The sequence below is a fragment of the Amblyraja radiata genome, chromosome 13, assembly GCF_010909765.2.
Source record: "Amblyraja radiata isolate CabotCenter1 chromosome 13, sAmbRad1.1.pri, whole genome shotgun sequence".
NCBI lineage: Eukaryota > Metazoa > Chordata > Chondrichthyes > Rajiformes > Rajidae > Amblyraja > Amblyraja radiata.
Window position 1 is genome coordinate 30,947,820 of NC_045968.1, and position 17,963 is coordinate 30,965,782.

Here is a 17,963-nt window from a genome sequence, read left to right on the forward strand (position 1 = left end):
CTCATGTTGTCATACATGTATATTTTTTATTTCTTCAAGTATCTCTCCATTTGAGTTTAGGAGCAAGCAGGTCCTACTGCAATTGTACAGGGCCCTAATGAGACCACACCTAGAGTATTGTGTGCAGTTTTGGTCTTCTAATTTTAGGAAGGACATTCTTGCTATTAAGAGAGTGCACCAGGTTAATTCCAGGTATGGCGGGACTGACATATGATAGAATGGGTCGACAGGGCTTGTGTTCACTGGAATTTAGAAGGATGAGAGCGGATCTTATAGAAACATATACAATTTTTAAGGGATTGGACAGGCTAAATGCAGGAAAAATGTTCCCGATGTTGGGGGAGTCCACAACTCGGGGTCACAGTTTAAGAATAAGGGGCAGGCCATTTAGGACTGAGATGAGGAAAAGCTTTTTCACCCAGAGAGTTGTGAATCTGGAATTATCTGCCACAGAAGGCAGTGGAGGCCAATTCACTGGATGTTTTCAAGAGAGAGTTAGATTTAGCTCTTAGGGCTAACGGAATCAAGGCATATGGGGAAAAAGCAGGAACGGGGTACTGACTTTGGATGATCAGCCATGATCATATTGAATGGCAGTGCTGGCTCGAAGGGCCGAATGGCCCACTCCTGCACCTATTTTTCAATGTTTCTATATTTTTAATTCCCTTTCGTCTGTTATTTGGAAATTAGAGTACACCCCATTACATTTTTGAAAATGGAGATCAACATTTATTTGCGGTTTAAAGAAAAATAAAAGATGCAGACAAAAGTCAGGGCAATGGTTGTAAGTTGCATGCCGGCAAGAAAACAGCAGAAGGGCAATAGGTTGTCATCTGAGTTTGTTTCAAGGAGTCAGTGCAGATTTTAAGTTGAATGCCTCTTTCTGTTATGTAAAATTCTATTTTTAACATGCACGTTTTCTGAGATTTGCTCTAATCTGCCATCTCGTATTACAGAGAAAAGCTCCAACTGTAATAAAAGAATGTAGTTAATACTGAAGATTAACATATTAGAAACTTGGAGTGGTTTGGTCACTGCCTGAATTCTGTGCAATATTGCTACACAATGTATGGGGCATTCGGGAAAGCATTCATGAAATCTTGCAATTAGTGTGAAGAAGGGTCCCATCCTAAAACGTTTTCTAGCCATGTTCTACAGGGATACTGCCTGACCCAGTGAGTTAATCCAGCATTTTGTGCCTTTCCTTTGAAATTGTGCTGGACAAAATAGCACTATTCTCAGATTTTGGTCCATAACTCTGTAGATAAAGGGATTTAAGGTCCTCATCCTTAAGACGACGTTACTGAAGAATTGTCCAGTGAGACTATATGGATAGACAGCTGCAAGACTAATAGGGTCGTCACAACAGGGGACAACCCCTGTTTAACCGTCCCAATATAGGCTGTGACCGCCATGGTACTCAGGGCTTAGATGAGGTGCGATTTGTCAAGGGTATTCAGGAAAGTTTCCTCTAGCAATGTTTAGAGTCTGACAAGGGAGAGGGCAAAGCATAATCTACTCTTGGGGAATGGGAAGGACAAGTGATGAAAGTGTTAGGAGTGGGTACTTGGGATCAGCGACCACTATTCTGATAGCTTTTAAGTAGTTAAGGATATGGGCAAAGCTGGTCCATAAGTTAAAGTTCTAAATTAAGTGTGGTCGACTTCGTTCCTATTATATAGGAACTTGCAAAAGTTGATTGGAGTAGGTTATTTGTGGGCAAAGGGACATCTGGAATGTGGGATGCATTTAAATGTGTGATAATGGGAGTTCGAGCCATGCATATTTTTGTTAGAATGAAATGTAAAGCAGCATGGTACCCTAGATGAAGAGAGAAATTGAGGCCTCGGCCAGGAAAATGAGACATATGAGGTATAGGCAGTGGGGCCAGGCATTTACCTGGTGCTGTATAGGGGACTGAGGAGCATATTAAGAAGGAAATTGAGAGGGCAAAAAGGGAAATTGAGATGGCTTTGGTAGATAAAATTAAGGGGAATACAAAGACATTTTGTAAATATAATAAAGGAAAAAGGGTAATGGGAGAATAACCCCTGTGAGAAATCATCTATATGTGGAGCCAGAAAAGTTAGGCAAGGTCCTCAATGGATATTTGTCCTCTAAATTTACTATAAGAAATACATGAAGTCTAGGGAACTTGAGAAAGTGTTTTAATACCTACTGTCCAATGGCCTTGACATCCACCACCATCATGAAGTGCTTTGAGAGGCATTTGGTCAATCTCACTTCTATATTCTGACTCGTCCCCATCAGTGATACGTCCCATAACAGTGGTGTCGTCGGCGAACTTGATAATAGAGTTCGCACTATGTCTGGTTACGCAGTCATGAATATAGAGTGAGTACAACAGGGGGCTGAGCACGCAGCCTTGAGGTGCTCCCATGCTGATTGCTATCGAGGATGACACATTTCCACCAATACGGACAGACTGTGGTCTGTGAATGAGAAAGTCGAGGATCCAATTGCAGAGGGATGCGCAGAGACCCGGATCTGAGAGCTTGGTAACCAGCTTGAAGGGGGTGATGGTATTAAATGCCGAGCTGTAGTCAATGAATAACAGCCTGACATATGAGTTTTTGTTGTCCAAGTGGTCCAGAGCGGAGTGGAGAGCTAGTGAGATCGCATCCACCGTTGATCTGTTGTGGCGGTAAGCGAACTGCAGTGGGGCCAGGTCTTTATCGAGGTATGAGTTGATTTGCGCCATGATTAGTCTCTCAGAGCACTTCATCACCACAGACGTTAGTGCCACTGGTCGATAGTCATTGAGGCATGTCACCTTGCTCTGCTTGGGCATAGGTAGAATTGATTCCCATTTGAAGCAGGTGGGAACCTCAAACCTCAGATGTGAGAGGTTGAAAATGTCCGTAAAAACTCCAGCCAGTTGGTCCGCACAGGTTTTTAAAACACACCCATGTATACCGTCAGGTCCAGGCGCTTTCCGAGGGTTCACCCCTCTGAAGGATCTTCTGACGTCGGCCTCAGTGACTGTGACCAAAATGCCATCACGGCGAATGGAGGCTCGGGAAGGGACATCAGTGTTCTCCCTATCAAAGCGTGCGTAAAACGCATTGAGCTCGTCAGGGAGTGATGCTTCGCTGACATTTGAGGTAATCTCCAAGCTCCATCCGAGCTAATATCCATACTCATGGAACTTGGAGTCAGCACTCACCTCTGTAACTGGATCCTCGATGTCCTAACCAACCGACCACAATCCATGAGGAGAGGTGACAAATCGTCTCTAAGATAATTCCCAACATTGATATCCCACAAGGATGTGTACTCGCCTCCCTTCCTTACTCCTTATACACCCACTACTGTGCAGCCAAATACAAATCCATCTCAATTTCCAAATTCGCAAAGGACACTACCGTTGTGGGTCAGATATCAAATAATGACAAGATGGAGTACAGGAAGAAGATTGAGAACCTCGCAACCTGGTGCCATGCCAACAACCTTTCCCTCCATGTCAGCAAGACAAAGGAGATTGTGATCAACTTTAGAAAGCTAAGCGGTACACATACCCTGGTATACATTGACGGTGCCGAAGTAGAGATGGTTGAATGTTTCAAGTTCTTAGGAGTACATACCAATAATATCAGCCATATTGAAGTAATGGCTAAAAAAGCACACCAACGCCTCTACTTCCTTAGAAGGCTTAGGAGGTTAGACATGTCCATCAAGCAATCCAACTTCTCATCCATTGACACCATCTCCTTTTCATGTTGCCATGAGGTTCACCGGTCTACAATTTCCTCGAGAGTAACCAAGGAACAACATTAGCTACTCTCAAGCCCTCAAGGACTTCACCTGTTGCTGTAGAGGATACAAAGATCTTCTTAAAGGCCCAACAATCTGTTGCATCTTTCAATAACCTGGCATAGATCCCGTCAGGCCCTGGGGATATATCCACTTTAATGCTCTTCAAGAGATCCAACATCACTACCTCCATCAGAAAATGTCTTGCACATTGGTAAACTGTTAAAATTCTTCCTGTCCTTCTCGATGAACATCAATGTAGAGTGTTAATTTCCTACATCACCTACATTCTCTGACTCCGAGTACAAAATCCTTCCTTTATCCTTGAGTAGTCCTAACCTCTTCTTAATTAATTACCCCCTTGTTTTTAATGTGCACGTAAAAAGTTTTGGGATTCTCTTTAAACTGAGTTCTCAGTAACATTTCATGATACCTTCTGGCCTTCTCAATTCCCTGCTTCAAATGTTTCCTGTTTTCTGTATATTTCTGAAAGACCCTGTCTGATTTAATCTTCCTAATTCTTACATGTAATTTTCTATTTCCCAATATTGTTCCTGTCTGCCTGTAAAGGGGTCATATTGATTTTAGCTAACTTGTTTTTTTCTATAGAAATCTTAGTCTGCTTGTTATTGAGTTACTCATACAACCTACTTTTTCATTATCTAAATCTTATTCTAACATTTTTATTCCAATCCTTCAGCATGCTGCTTTTATTTTGTCAGTATAATAAACCTTTGATTAAATCCTTTGTTTAGATACTATTTTCACCTTGATAACCACTTTATTTTCGAAAAATGTCCGCCCTTCCTTGTGAGAACATAGCTGGTAGAGACTGGTATGTCAGAGACCTGTGATAAATCGGAATTTCAGGTGCTGTGTGTGTAAAGTTTGCACATTCTCTCTGTATTTACGTCGGTTTCTTCCAGATGCTCAGGTTTCCACCCCCATCCCAAAGACATGTGGGTTTATAGATTTACAAGTCTCTGAAAATTATCCCAAGTGCACAGGGAATGGATAAGTAAATGGGATAACGTAAAACTAGTGTGAATGGGTAATTGATGGACAGTGGGAGAAGGTACAAACTCACTACAACACCAGACAATGGCAGAGGCCAGGGTTGAATTCAGTTTTGAGACAGCAGCACTAATTGTGCACACACCATTCTAACCCTACTGTGATCAAACCCATCAAAAGTAGTCGGCAATTGAATTGTTATTGCCGTGGAAGAAGCTGCAGGTTGACGGAGAATACTTATGAAGATTTGTGTTGAAGTGTACAGTTGGACAAGATGCGAGTTGCGGCATTGATTGTGGCACGAGTTGTGTGCTCTAAGCTGATTTTTTTTTTTTAATTAAAAAAAAAGATTTGTGGAAAATAGTTCTGATTTATTCTTAAGTATTCAATGTTACATGTTAAATTTTACAAAACTACAATTATGTTAGTGCGAATAGGTCATGGTTTGATATGGTAAGATTTACATGTGACATCTGATGCTTGGGCATTGATTTGCATTTGAATATTTCCATACAAGAATATTTGACTAAGCCGCAGTTACCTGTTTAAAAAAAAAAAACACACACCATTTTTGCTTTTGGTGGTGGGGAGGGCTATGCAAGTGGGCCGAGTCCAATACTCTCTGCAGCTTCTTGTGTTCCTGTGCATAGGATGTTTTGCACCGCCTATGATGCAATCAGTCAGGATACTCTCTACAGTACATCTGTAGACATTTAATGTTAGAGTTGGCATGTTTAATCTCTTTAAATTTATAAGAAAGTAGAGGTGCCCAGGACTAGCCATCCAAGACGTTAACACCTGGGCATTTAATATTGCTAACTCTGACGATCCACCAAAGAAAACTGGCACCATCGTTTTTATTGATGGGTCTTGTAAAAGCAGATGACTGAAGAACACACCTGGTTTCTTTAGTGCCTTCCCTGTTGTACATACTCCTGTTCTAGATCTCTTTTTTTTGTTTGCTAATCAGTTCCTAATTGACCTTGAAGATTGAGTATTGGAATAGAGCAATAAGAATTCTACTTGGCCAAACAGTTAAGTGATTGAATTTTTTACTGTCTCCGACTAATTCTATTGCACTCTCATGTCTAAATGAAATGGCCAGCTTACCCTTAAATTTAATAAGGTGGGCTCAATCTTTGTTGAGGTTCTTTGTAGAGGCTGGGATTGGTCATAATGATGTGGTGATGATAATATGTTTTTTTTATTGTCTATACTGTAGCTCCAATATACACTGTCAATGCATTATTGTGGTGGTGCAAATTTATGTTCACTGCCATTATTAAAATTTGTTATTCATTAAGTACTGGCTGCAGATTAGGAAAGATTAGATTTTCAAGTAGTAGAAACAAGGAGCAACAGTTGCTGGTTTACATAAAGAAAGACACAGTGTTGGAGCAACAGCAAGTCAAGCAGCATCCTTGGAGTACAAGGATAAGTGATGTTTCGGATCGGGAATCTTCAGACTGATTATTGGAGTGGGGGGTTAGAAAGAAAGCTCAAGAGAGGAGTGGAGGACAAAGCCAACAAGAGTGGAGTGACACATGGAATTCAGATGGAAATTGTAAAACTAAAAACAGGTTTTCAGGAACAGACAGCACCCATTTTTTAAATTCCTTTTTTTTAAAACAATGCTTTTATGGTTATTTTTATAGTAATAGCAGCATGTAAAAAGTTTTGTGATTATAACATTTATTTTGGACAGAACTTTGACAGTACAGGTTGTGGAGACACTGGCTATCGTAGATGACAGCTTCTGGATTTCTGTATTTAATTCTGAATACGCAGGCATCAGCCCATTTTTGCTGTGATCGTAAATGATAAGTTGTGCAATCATTTTGACAATCTAAACTAATGCATCAGTAAATTCATTGTGCGTGAACGTGTATATCTTTAGTAAATGTGTGTTGCTGTTTTCATACACAGATAAAATTATGTTGCATGCAATTACACCTCATTTTTGTACCTTTTCAACATTTCATGGCAGGTGCAATGCCATTTTAGTACTAATAAATCAGAATTATATCAGATCAATCTGGCCTTTAAATGGACATTGCTGAATTGACTTTTCATTTTCATTTTCATCTTTTTTTTTAATTTTCAATTTGCCTTTTAGTTCATTCCATGTTTTCTTTTCATTTAGATATGGCTTGAACCTGCAAAACCTATTGTGAAACAAGTGCAAAGTAAGTGCTTTCACTCATTTTTATTTTTCATTCTCCTTTTCATTTTGTGCATTTTAACCTTCTAACTTTTCATCTTGTGCATTTTGTATTTGATTAGTTAATTTTGTGTCCTAGCTTGGAAATAATGTTGGTCTCGAGATGATCTTGCAGCAAATTGTATCGAAATTGCCAGGGCTTGAATGGGATGTTTTGTAGGTGCACATGTGATCATGCATCTTCACTCCTTCGCAATTCTGATATCATTCTCAATCCGTCCTTTTTTTAGATCTTTGTTAAATGTGGTTTGTCATTGGCCCAGATTATGCCATTATTGAGCTAGGTTCAGGCTTCTTTGCAAAGGAAAGCACCGAAAGACATATCTTGACATGCAAGTGCAATCGTGTATGAACTATTGGAACAAGGATAAAATGCAAGGTATTTTAAGAGTGTGATGGATAGGTATATGGACGGGAAAGCAATAGAGGGTTATGGTCTGAGTGCAGGTAGATGGGACTAGGTGAGAGTAAGTGTTCGGCACGGACTAAAAGGGCCCAGATGGCCTGTTTCCGTGCTGCAATCGTTATATGGTTATATGGTGCTTCCATGAAGAAAAATAGTTTGCTGGACCAGTTGGAGTCTTTGGGATCTACTTGTGCTGGGCAATGGTGTTGGAGAATCTAATTGGTCAAGTTAGCAAGTATCTTCTGCTGGTAATTATTCTGTGACATATCTCCTCATAGATGTGCAGCTCTGGGACATCAGAGGCGAAAAATGGTAAAAGTCGCTTTACAATCACAGAAATACTTCACACTTCATTTTTTAGCCTATTTGCAATTAGGATCGACATACCAATTGCTTTACTAATTGCTTCGATATCCTTCCTGTATTTCATGGATGAGCACATCTTGATTCCACCTTGCACCAACAATTAACAGGTTCTTACCATCAGAATATTATTTCTTTTCCTATTGTTCTTGTAATTTCCCAAACTACACTCTTATCTACTCACAACTCTTCCAACCTTCAGAAAATCTTGCTTCTCACTGCTCACTTTTCCAATCTTGTAAATACCAATCCAGCCAAATACCAACCCAACACAATTTATAAGTTCACAAACAACACTAACGTAGTGGGTCGGATATCAAATAACGACGAGATGTAATACAGGAAGGAGACTGAGAACCTCATAACCTGGTGCCAAGACAATGACCTCTCCCCCAATGTCAGCAAGACATTGTGATTGACTTCAGGAAGCGTAGTAGTACACACACACGTTGCCAAAGTAGAGATGGTCAAAAGCTTCACCTTCTTAGGAATAAATATCACCTGCAATTTGTCCTGGACCAGCCACATCAAAGCTATGGCCAAGAAAACACACCAATGCCTTCCTTAGAAGGCTTAGGAAGTTCGGCACGTCCCCAACAACCCTCGCCACCTTCTACAGATGCACCGTAGAAAACATTTTATCAGAATGCATCACAACATGGTTTGGGAATAGTTCCATCAAAGGCCGCAAGTGTTGTAGTCGTAGCCGAGACCATCACATGAACCAACCTCCCATTGACACCATCTACACATCATGCTGCCTTGGCTGGGCCACAAGTATAAACGAGGACCAGTCTCACCCCGGTCACTCCCTCTTTCCACCCCCCCCCCCCCCTCTCCCATCAGGCAAGAGGTACAGCAGTTTGAAAACACATACTTCCAGATTCAGGGTCAGTTTTCTCCCAGCTGTTATGAGGGTACTGAACTGTCTTCTCATCAGCTAGAGTGCGATCCTGTCGTCCCATCTACCTCATTGGAGACCCTCGGATTATCTTTAATCGGACTTTACCGTACTTTATCTTGCACTAAATGTTATAATCATGGTTGTAATTATCAATAGATTCCAGCAGTTGATTTCTGTTGATTTATACACCTCTATAATGTCACCCCTCAGCCTCCTATACTCCAGGGAAAAAGACGCAGCTTTTCTTGTAACTCAAGCCCTCCAGACCTAGTAACATCCTCCTATGACAAAGTCTGCTCCTGCCACTCACCGAGAGCTCCCAATAAGCGAGTGATAGGTTTTTGCAGTCTGCCAAAAGGTGATGTGCATTGAATGTAGTTCAATGGTCTTTGTGATTTAGATAAGAGCTCATGTGCGACAGTGATTTATTTCCACACGTAGATTTGTTCCACTGAACCTTGTGTGACTTATGATGGTACGGTTGAGTTGCAATTCATTGTTAATGTTTTTGGTATGAAACTTGCAGTCAAAGTCACATAATTAACCATGTGTAGTTGGTATACCTGGAAAACAGAAGACGAGTGCCTAGGACAAGAAAATATGCCAAAGGGATGCAATTAAAGTTGTCTTGGTAAAGTGTGTTTCTAGTGGACTCGAGCTAAATCATTGAAGTTCCCATTCTGACATGAATTGTCAAAGTTTAATGTGTATGCAGAATAGCGGTGTGTAAAATAAGCAAATCTCTCGCAAACAGCTCAGTGTGCCTTTCTGTTCTGAGGGCTGATACATGTTGAAAAACAGAAGGAGCTATTTTCTATATCCACCACTAAGCCAGAGTGATGGATTGGCAATGGATATCCAAAATAGGAAATTTTATTTCCTGTGACTAAAATCCATTAAAATAAAAAGGGAAGTGTCTCAATGAATTAAGCAAACCATTTGTCTTAAATGCAACAATGCCTGGTTTCCAGTGCATTCATGGCCCAGAGGCATTGCATGACATGGACACCCGATGACGTTGAAGATGGCCTGAAGCATTGATCTGTTTGAATTTGAATTGATTTTATTAGGGACAGTGCATATTAATAAACATTTGCATGTAATATGCAAGATTGTAGCCAGTAGCTAATTTCCATCTTTAGTCCCACACAAGGTAAACACATCCCAAACAAGGTAAAAACAAAAGACAAAAACAAAAACAAAACAAACAATATGGTTTAGCCTGCAGTCATAACATAGAATAAGTAACAAATATTCAACACAGTTTAAAGTCCCAAAGTCATTGTCTCTTCCCTCTTGCTTTCCCTCTGTTATGAATCATCCTTTCGTATTAATAAGTATGACCCTGGCTCAGATTCTGTGCTTGGCCTTGTGACTTAAAATTTTTTCCTGCACTAGAAAATTTATCCTACGTTTTGCTTGGAATTATTTGAAAAATCCTAATAAATGCTGGCCAAGAGTCCATTAAATTTATCTTTGTTCATTCCTTGTGAGTCTCACTTGATCATTTGTTTTTCAAGCTGCTTGCACTAAAATATTTTGAATTTCAAATTTAGATAATTTGCTTTGTAATTTGCTTTATCTTTCAATTCTGTGTCCTTCAAATAAGATCCAGTAAGCAAATAGTGAACGCTGTGTGATAATTCCCTTTAAATCTCAGACTATGCCTGCTGCATAAAATTCTAATGACAACAAAAATGACATGGTCTCCTCTAACCTCATCTACTGCATCCGATGTTCGCGATCTGGACTCCTGTACATCGGCGAGGCTCAGTGTAGACTGGCTGATCGTTTTACTAAACACCTATGCGCAATCCGCCAAGGCCTACTGGTTCTTCCAATTGCTAACCATTTTAATTCCCATTCCCACACTAATCTTTCTGTCCTGGTCTCCTCCATTGCCAAAATGAGACCACATGCAAACTGGAGGAATTGCACCTTGTATTTCGCTTGGGTAGCTTACAACCCAATGGTATGAATATTTGAATTCACCAATTTTAGGTAGCCTCTCACAAACCCTCATCCATCCCCTTCCCTGTGCCCATCCCTTTACTTTCTTCCCTCTGGTTCTACAATCCACAATTCTTCAAATTTGTCTCACACCTTCCTTTCTTATTCCTGGCCTTTATTCTAACCATCAGACTATCAATACCTCCCCTCCTGCCTGTGTCGACCCATCACTTGCCATGCTTTGTCTTGCCTCGCCCCTTTTCCAGATCTCTCCCTCCTAGATTCAGTCTGAAGAAGAGTCTCGACTGAATTGTTGCCTATCTGTGTTTTTTAGAGATGCTGCTCGACCTGCTGATTTACTCCAGCAATTTGTGTCCTTTTGTATATTAACCAGCATCTGCATTTATTGTTTCTACTCATCGACATCTTTGTTCAAAGTTCATGGCAATTCCATTCCCATTACTACAAGCAATTTGAATGTTTGTTTATACAGTTACAAGTATCATGATTTATTTCGGCAAAACTTGATTTTTTCTTTTGGACCATGGATCTTTAGGGCAGTCACTTGGAAATTTAGCTGTTGACTCTGATCTTGTTGTTTGACCAGTTTTGCTCTGGTATCATTCAATGAAATTGTGCCTCTGATGTTGAAGTAACCTCAATATATAATTGAAGCCAAATATCTTTAATATGTGTTACCTTTTTCACAGGACCAAAGAACACATTATTCAGACTTTCAGTTAAGTTCTTCCCCCCTGATCCTGGACAGCTGCAGGAGGAGTACACAAGGTAATGAGGGGCATTTGAATAGATCACAGTTGTTGATTTCTGCTGCTGTCATGATGCATGAGATGTGATTATTTTGCAGCAACAAAGGATTGCGATGCAAAATAATTTTCTTGGTCCTTGATATAGATCATATCAGATTATTTTTATTTTTTATTTGTTTTTTGGGATCTGGATGTCATTGGAATGGCCAGACTCTATTGTCCATCCCTAAATGCCTGTGAGATGGAGAGGTGAGCTGCCGCTTCAAATTGCTGCAGTCTTGCTGGTGAAGGAAGTCCTGCAATGTTGTTTACTCAAGAGTCAGGGTTGTGTGCGTCTTGGATGCAAACCTGCAGGTGACGGGATTGCCATGCACTTGTCGCCCTTGATGGCAAAGGTCACACCGGACAAGTAACTGCAGGCTATTTTGATTTGGATTGTATCAAGTTTCTTTACTATTGAGGAGCTACACACATTCAGACATATGGATTATAGATTGTTTTCACCCAGATCATTATTATTACCTGGACACATAAGAGGCTGCAGGTGTTGGAATATTGAATGTAAAGCAAACTCTCAAAGGAACTTAGCAGATCAGGCAGCACCTGTGGAGGGAAATGGACACAGGAAAATGGAGTCTGAAGAAGTGTTCTGTCTCAAAGCTTTATCTGTTCATTTCCTTGCACTGGTGCTGTCTGCCCCCCAGAGTTATCCTGAGTTTGTTTTATTGCTCTCTGTCTACCTTGCGTATTTGTGAGATTTTCTATTTTTAGAGTCACAAAGCATAAAACCCAAATTATATGGGCCAGGAGGAGTCATACTGTACCCTGTACTGGGAGGTGAGCCTGGCCAGGTGACTACTGTTTCAATGGAAGAGCATTTTGAAGTCACAACGTTGTATGTTTTAAGACTGTTATGAATGAGGATAAGTGTGGATCTTGGGGGAAGTTACTAATTTGGGGTATGGCAGATTACAGCATTATTAGGAAGGAGGTAGTTGAATAAATTGGGAGCAATTGTTATTGGGTAAATCCACATTTGACACATGGATGTCGTTTAAAGACTATCCATTTAGGACTACTTGATCCAATAAGATGGAGGGCTAAGGATGGTCAGGTAAGGGAACTTTGGATGACCAAAGGGTTTGTCATTTTGATCAAAAAGCAAAAAGAAAGTCAATGTAAGGCTTAGGAAGATGAAATCGGGAGGGGCCTTTGACGAATATAAAGCACGCAGGAAGTAACTGAAGTGAGCAATTAGGAGGGCCAAAAGGGGCCGTGAAATGTCATTGACAAGAACCATTAAAGAAAGCCCCAAGGCTTTTTATACGTAGAGAAAAAAACAAGCGGGCAACCAGGGAGAAGGTTGCACCGCTCATGGATAAAGGAGGGAATTTATGTTTGGAGTCAGGAAATGTAGACGAGGTACTAAACCTTTGCATCTGCAACCCAAGTTCTTTGCATCTCTATTCACGAGGGAGAAGGATATGGAATTAGATCAGTTTGGGGAATATTACATCCTTGTGCAAATGAATTAAATCATGGGCTGATCTTGCTATTTTTCATATGGTGAGTTTCTATGTCCACCATTTGTTCTTATATCTTTCTAAACTCTAAATCTCACAAAGAAAGATCTTCTGGTCATTTTCCATTGTCTGTATTCACTTCCAGTAATTTCTGTGAAATTGGCATTCAATTGGATTTTTATCATACCAATGTAGTGTTGAAAAAATTAATGTTATTGTACAGCAACATTAAGTAATGTACAGCAACCTATCAGAACACAGGGAATGGACAAATCCAACAGAAATAGACAAACCTAATTCACGAAAAGAACCAATAAGAATTCAGGAACATGAGGATAAACAAGGGTGGTGGGGGGGGGGGGGGGGGGGGGGTTGACTAGAATAATAATGAGCAAGAACAAAATAATTGGGTGTGAAGATGGAATGCATGAACACATGGATGGGAATGATCTGGAAATTATGCAAATAAAGATTGTAGAATGCATGGGATGAAATGATAAACAAAGATGGCTAAAACTTAACACGTGATTGGAAATACAAACCAAGCATAACCAATAATTAGTCGACAGATCTACCTATACTCTACCTACCTATAGTCTACCAATACTCTAGGATTCTATATTTTCAATAAGATCACATCTCCTGCTACTAATCTCTTTAAAAAAAATATTGGTGCTTTTTTTTTTTTTTTACTGTTTTTGATGGGACAGCCCTCTCGTTCATGGAATCGGCTGATTGGATCTTTTTTGGGATTAATCCAAAGCGAGTATATTTTTGTTCATTCCTTCCTTGGTATTGGTATAGATTTATTATTGTCACATGTACCAAGATACAGTGGAAGAACATCATTTTGTATGCTACCCAGTCAAATCATACCAGGCATCAATAAAATCAAGCCAGACACGTACAACAGGTAGTGTAAAGTGAAAAATAACCTTTATCTAAAGTGCAGAAGATAGTGCTACAGTGTTATAGTGCTTTAGCTCCAGTGAAAGTGCAGATTTAAAAAAAATGCAAGGGCCACAAAGAAGTGGTATGGGAGTTCTCTTGGCTTATGAGAGGTTCATTCAATAGTCTGATAACAGTGAAGAAAAAGCAGTTTCTGAATCCGGCGGCATGAACTTTCAAGCTTTTGTGTATTATGTCCGATGGGAGACAGTAGAAGAGGGAATGGCCAGGCGTAAGTGGCACTTGATTACATTGGATGCTTTTCCAAGGCATTATGTAGATGGGGGAGGCTGGTTTGTGTAATAGACAGGGTTGAATCCTCAACTTTATACAATTTCTTGCAGTCGTCTTGGGCACTGCAGTTGCCAAACCAAGTTGTGATGTATCCCAACAGGACGCTTTCTACTGTGCATCTATAGAAATTTGTAATAGTCATTTTAGACATCCTTTAATCGCCTGAGGAGTAGAATCGTTGGTGTGCTTTCTTGACTGCAGTGTCAATGTGATTGGAATAAATTATTTTAAAAATAAGGGACCAATACTGTGCATAAAATTCCAAGTGTGGCATCTCCAAGACTCTATACAATTGAAAAATAGTTTTACTATTTTTAATCTCCAACCTTCAGCAGTAAAGGCCAAGATGTATGTTTACTTGCTGATTCTGCATTTCATGTAAGAACACCTAGATCCCACTATGCAATTGCAGTCTCTCTCCATTTAGATAATAGTCTGCCTTTCGATTACCTCTACGGGAATTCATGGCCATACGTTGAACTCCGTTGCCAAGTTTACACCCACACATTATATATCCTGCTCCAAAGTCCAATATTCTCATCACAGTGCACCATCACACCTATTTTTGCTTCAACAAACTGGCATACTTTGCACTCTGTACCCTTCTCCAAGTTATTCATGTAGATTGTAATTAATTGCGGGCCAAGGACTGAAGCCTCGGGCAGTTCACTAGCCTGACAAAGATTAATTTATTCTGACTCCCCCGTACAATAATTGGTCTTTAATCTAAGTTAATACACCTAGCTTTTGATCCAGTGATAATTTATTGTGCCCCTGGAAATCCAAATAATTTATTGTTGCCCCTGCAAATCCCAATAAACTATATTAGCTTTCTGTGGATTGATTCTGTTTATTATCTCTTCAAAGAACTCGAGCAAATCCATCAAGTATGATTTCCTTTTTATAAAACCACATTAACTGGTTTATTACATTAAGTTTTAATAAACGACTAGCTGTTTCTTGATAAAAGACGCTTGTATCTTCCTGATAACAACAAACTCGGCCTATAACAGATTTGTCATTAATTCCTCAATCATACTCAACGTTTATTTTAGCTACTCCATTCCTTTTTATCTGTCCATAGAGGCTACTGCTATTCGTCTTGCATTTTACAGTTATTTTTCTCCCTTCCTATCCAGCTTTTTAAACTTCTGCTGATGGTTCCTGAAAACTTCACAATCCTCTAGTCTAGCTACTAGCTTTTTTGACTGCAATCTAGTTTTCAATATAATATTTTCCTCAGCCTCTTAGTTATCCATGGATTAGGGATTTGGGATACATTTCTGCGGAATGTTACAAAATAGTTGTTTAAGTATCTGCCGTTGTTCAGCAACTGAACTTTAGTTTAGTTTCCCAGTACACTTCAGCCAACACTTCCTTCATACCTTTAATTACCCTATTAATTAAATAGGGCAATTAATTGAATAGGGCAACTGATCCCTGAGATCACTGGTCTTGGCCCCAAGGTTTTTTACTTTCAATTGAATCTATCACATTCAGCTCGCTTGGACATCCTTAACTGCAAAATCTCTTATTAATCACTCATTACATATGATTGAGGATGAGGAGCTTAAAAGGTTAGCAGAAACTATGCATATAAGACACTAGTACAACTGATATACAGACTGTAATGCCTTCCCATGCTGTAAATTTCTACCTCAATTCATTGGTTCGTATAGATCATAAGCAATAGGGGAATATGAGGAACCTAATTTTCATATGCACTTCATGGCCACTGAAATTCCATTCATCTTAGGTAGCTGGATTTGTTCCTTAGTGGATTTTCTGGCATTTACTAAAACAAGCATTATCTTTCCTGAAGAAAGCGGCATGCCATTTGTTTAAATGTTTTGTATATCTAAGTTACAGGATCATGAAGTTCTCTGATGCCATGCACTTGTGTGTTCACTTCAAATTGGAGAAAATCTTCCATACATTTTATTCATTTTCTATTTCTAGGTACTTGTTTGCACTGCAGATTAAGCGGGACCTGGCAGAAAAGAAAATAATGTGCAGCGAGAACACATCTGCACTCCTCATCTCGCATATTTTGCAGTGTGAGTGTTGAAGCTAAATTATATGCTACCACCAAGAGCTAGTGTTCATTGGTGAGACCAAGCCGAGATGAGGCAACCAATTTGCTAACCTGTGCTAACCTTTTAACTCCCCTGCCCATTCCTGGACTGCTCTTTATATCCTTGCTGCCTCCTTTCTGGATATTGCAAATTTTGTTACTATTTCTGAGGTATCCGTGTCTTGCTCTCCTTTAGTGTAGTTGATTTGCTCTCCTTTAGTGCAGTTAAATAAGCTTCATCGTGTGTAATCTGCCTTCCTCTTCCAGACTCGAACATTTACCTTCAATTCCGTGAGAGCCTGAAGTTTCAACCTTGTCAGGATTTGCATTATTCCTGGTTATTAGTTCAGAAACAGAATTAGTACAGTGCAAAATGTTTGTCCATAAGTACTTCTGATATTCTTCTGTACTTCTGTTTTATTCTATTTTAAAATAAAATATAATTACTTCTGATATGTTCCTCAGTAAATTAAATCACCTTCCTTTGCTTTCTTTTAGCTGAGATTGGGGATTGTGACGAATCTGTAGATCTGGTTTACCTTAAGAGCAATACACTCCTGCCAAACCAGCAGATGCTGCAGGGAAAGATTATCGCCTTTCATTGGCAAAACATGTGAGTATAATTTGTCTAGACCAGCTCAGTACTTTAATTCTCCTTATGAGTAGAAGATACCTTCCATATTGAATTGATGCATCGCCATTCATCGAGTCAAATGAGCAACAGATGATTGTTGTCATCTCAAAGCTGTTGCTTCATTGTTGGCCAACAGTGGAGAACCATGCACCATTTTGACAAGAACCAAGCAACCTTATTCAGAGCTTGTGTCAACCTCCATGTATGCTTTTAATTTAAAAAAAAACTGGTGCTTTGCAAAACTACATAAATGCAGTTCTGCCATTTTACATCTTTTACATACTTTTTTTGTTTTTTCCTTGCCTCTAATTATCCTCTTCAATTTATCAATTAAACAGCTCTGTAAGCAATGATGTTGCCTCACCTTGTCAGAAATATTCCCATTCTTCCCTCCTACCCCCACCCTCAATGCACTTCTAAACGTACCTTTCTTTCACAAAAGGACACAAAGCACTGAAGTAACTCAGCAGGTCAGGCAGCATCTCTGGAGAACATTAGCATGTGGCATTTAGGGTTGTAACCCTTCCTCAGACTGATTGTAGGAGGAGGAGAAGAAAGCTGGAAAAGAGGGGAGGCAGGACAAAGCATGGCACATAATAGATGGATGCTGGCAAAGGGGGTTTTTGATTGTCGGATGGTTGGAACAAAGGCCAAATATAAAAGCAGAAGATGTAAAATAGGATTGCGAATTGTGAAGCCAGAGGGAGGAAAGGGTGGGAATCCAGGTGGGGCGCAGGGTAGGAAAGGACGGGGGATAGGGGAGAAAGGCTATGGGGAGGTTGGGGGGCTTTATGGGGTGGGTTCATTAGAGGTTACCCAAAATTGGAGAATCTAATATACCATTGTTACCCAAGCAGAACATGTGCTGCTGTTCCACCAGTTTGCATGTGGCTTCATTCTGGCAATGGAGGAGGCCTAGGCCAGAAATGTCAGTATGGGAATGGATTGGGAGTTAAAATAGTTAGTAACTGGGCAATCCAGTAGGCCTTGGCGGACCAAGCGTAGGTGTTCAGCGAAACGGTTGCTAAACAAGTCTACGCTTGGTCTCACCGTTTTACAGGAGGCCACATCTCCGTAGATGAGATTAG

General features: G+C 40.0%; 1 protein-coding gene across 7 annotated transcripts in view; it reads left to right on the plus strand.

Annotated features, from left to right (window-relative positions):
* The window catches only part of farp2 (FERM, ARH/RhoGEF and pleckstrin domain protein 2), a 146,080-nt gene that overhangs the window by 33,771 nt on the left and 94,346 nt on the right, over positions 1-17,963 (plus strand). For 6 of the 7 annotated variants that reach the window (XM_033031649.1, XM_033031652.1, XM_033031653.1 and 3 more), the window contains exons 4-7: positions 6,932-6,974; positions 11,343-11,421; positions 16,127-16,224; positions 16,740-16,854. In XM_033031649.1, coding sequence (XP_032887540.1) covers positions 6,932-6,974; positions 11,343-11,421; positions 16,127-16,224; positions 16,740-16,854 — 335 coding nt within the window. The remainder of the gene's footprint in view (positions 1-6,931; positions 6,975-11,342; positions 11,422-16,126; positions 16,225-16,739; positions 16,855-17,963) is intronic. The other variant, XM_033031654.1, reaches the window with a different exon arrangement.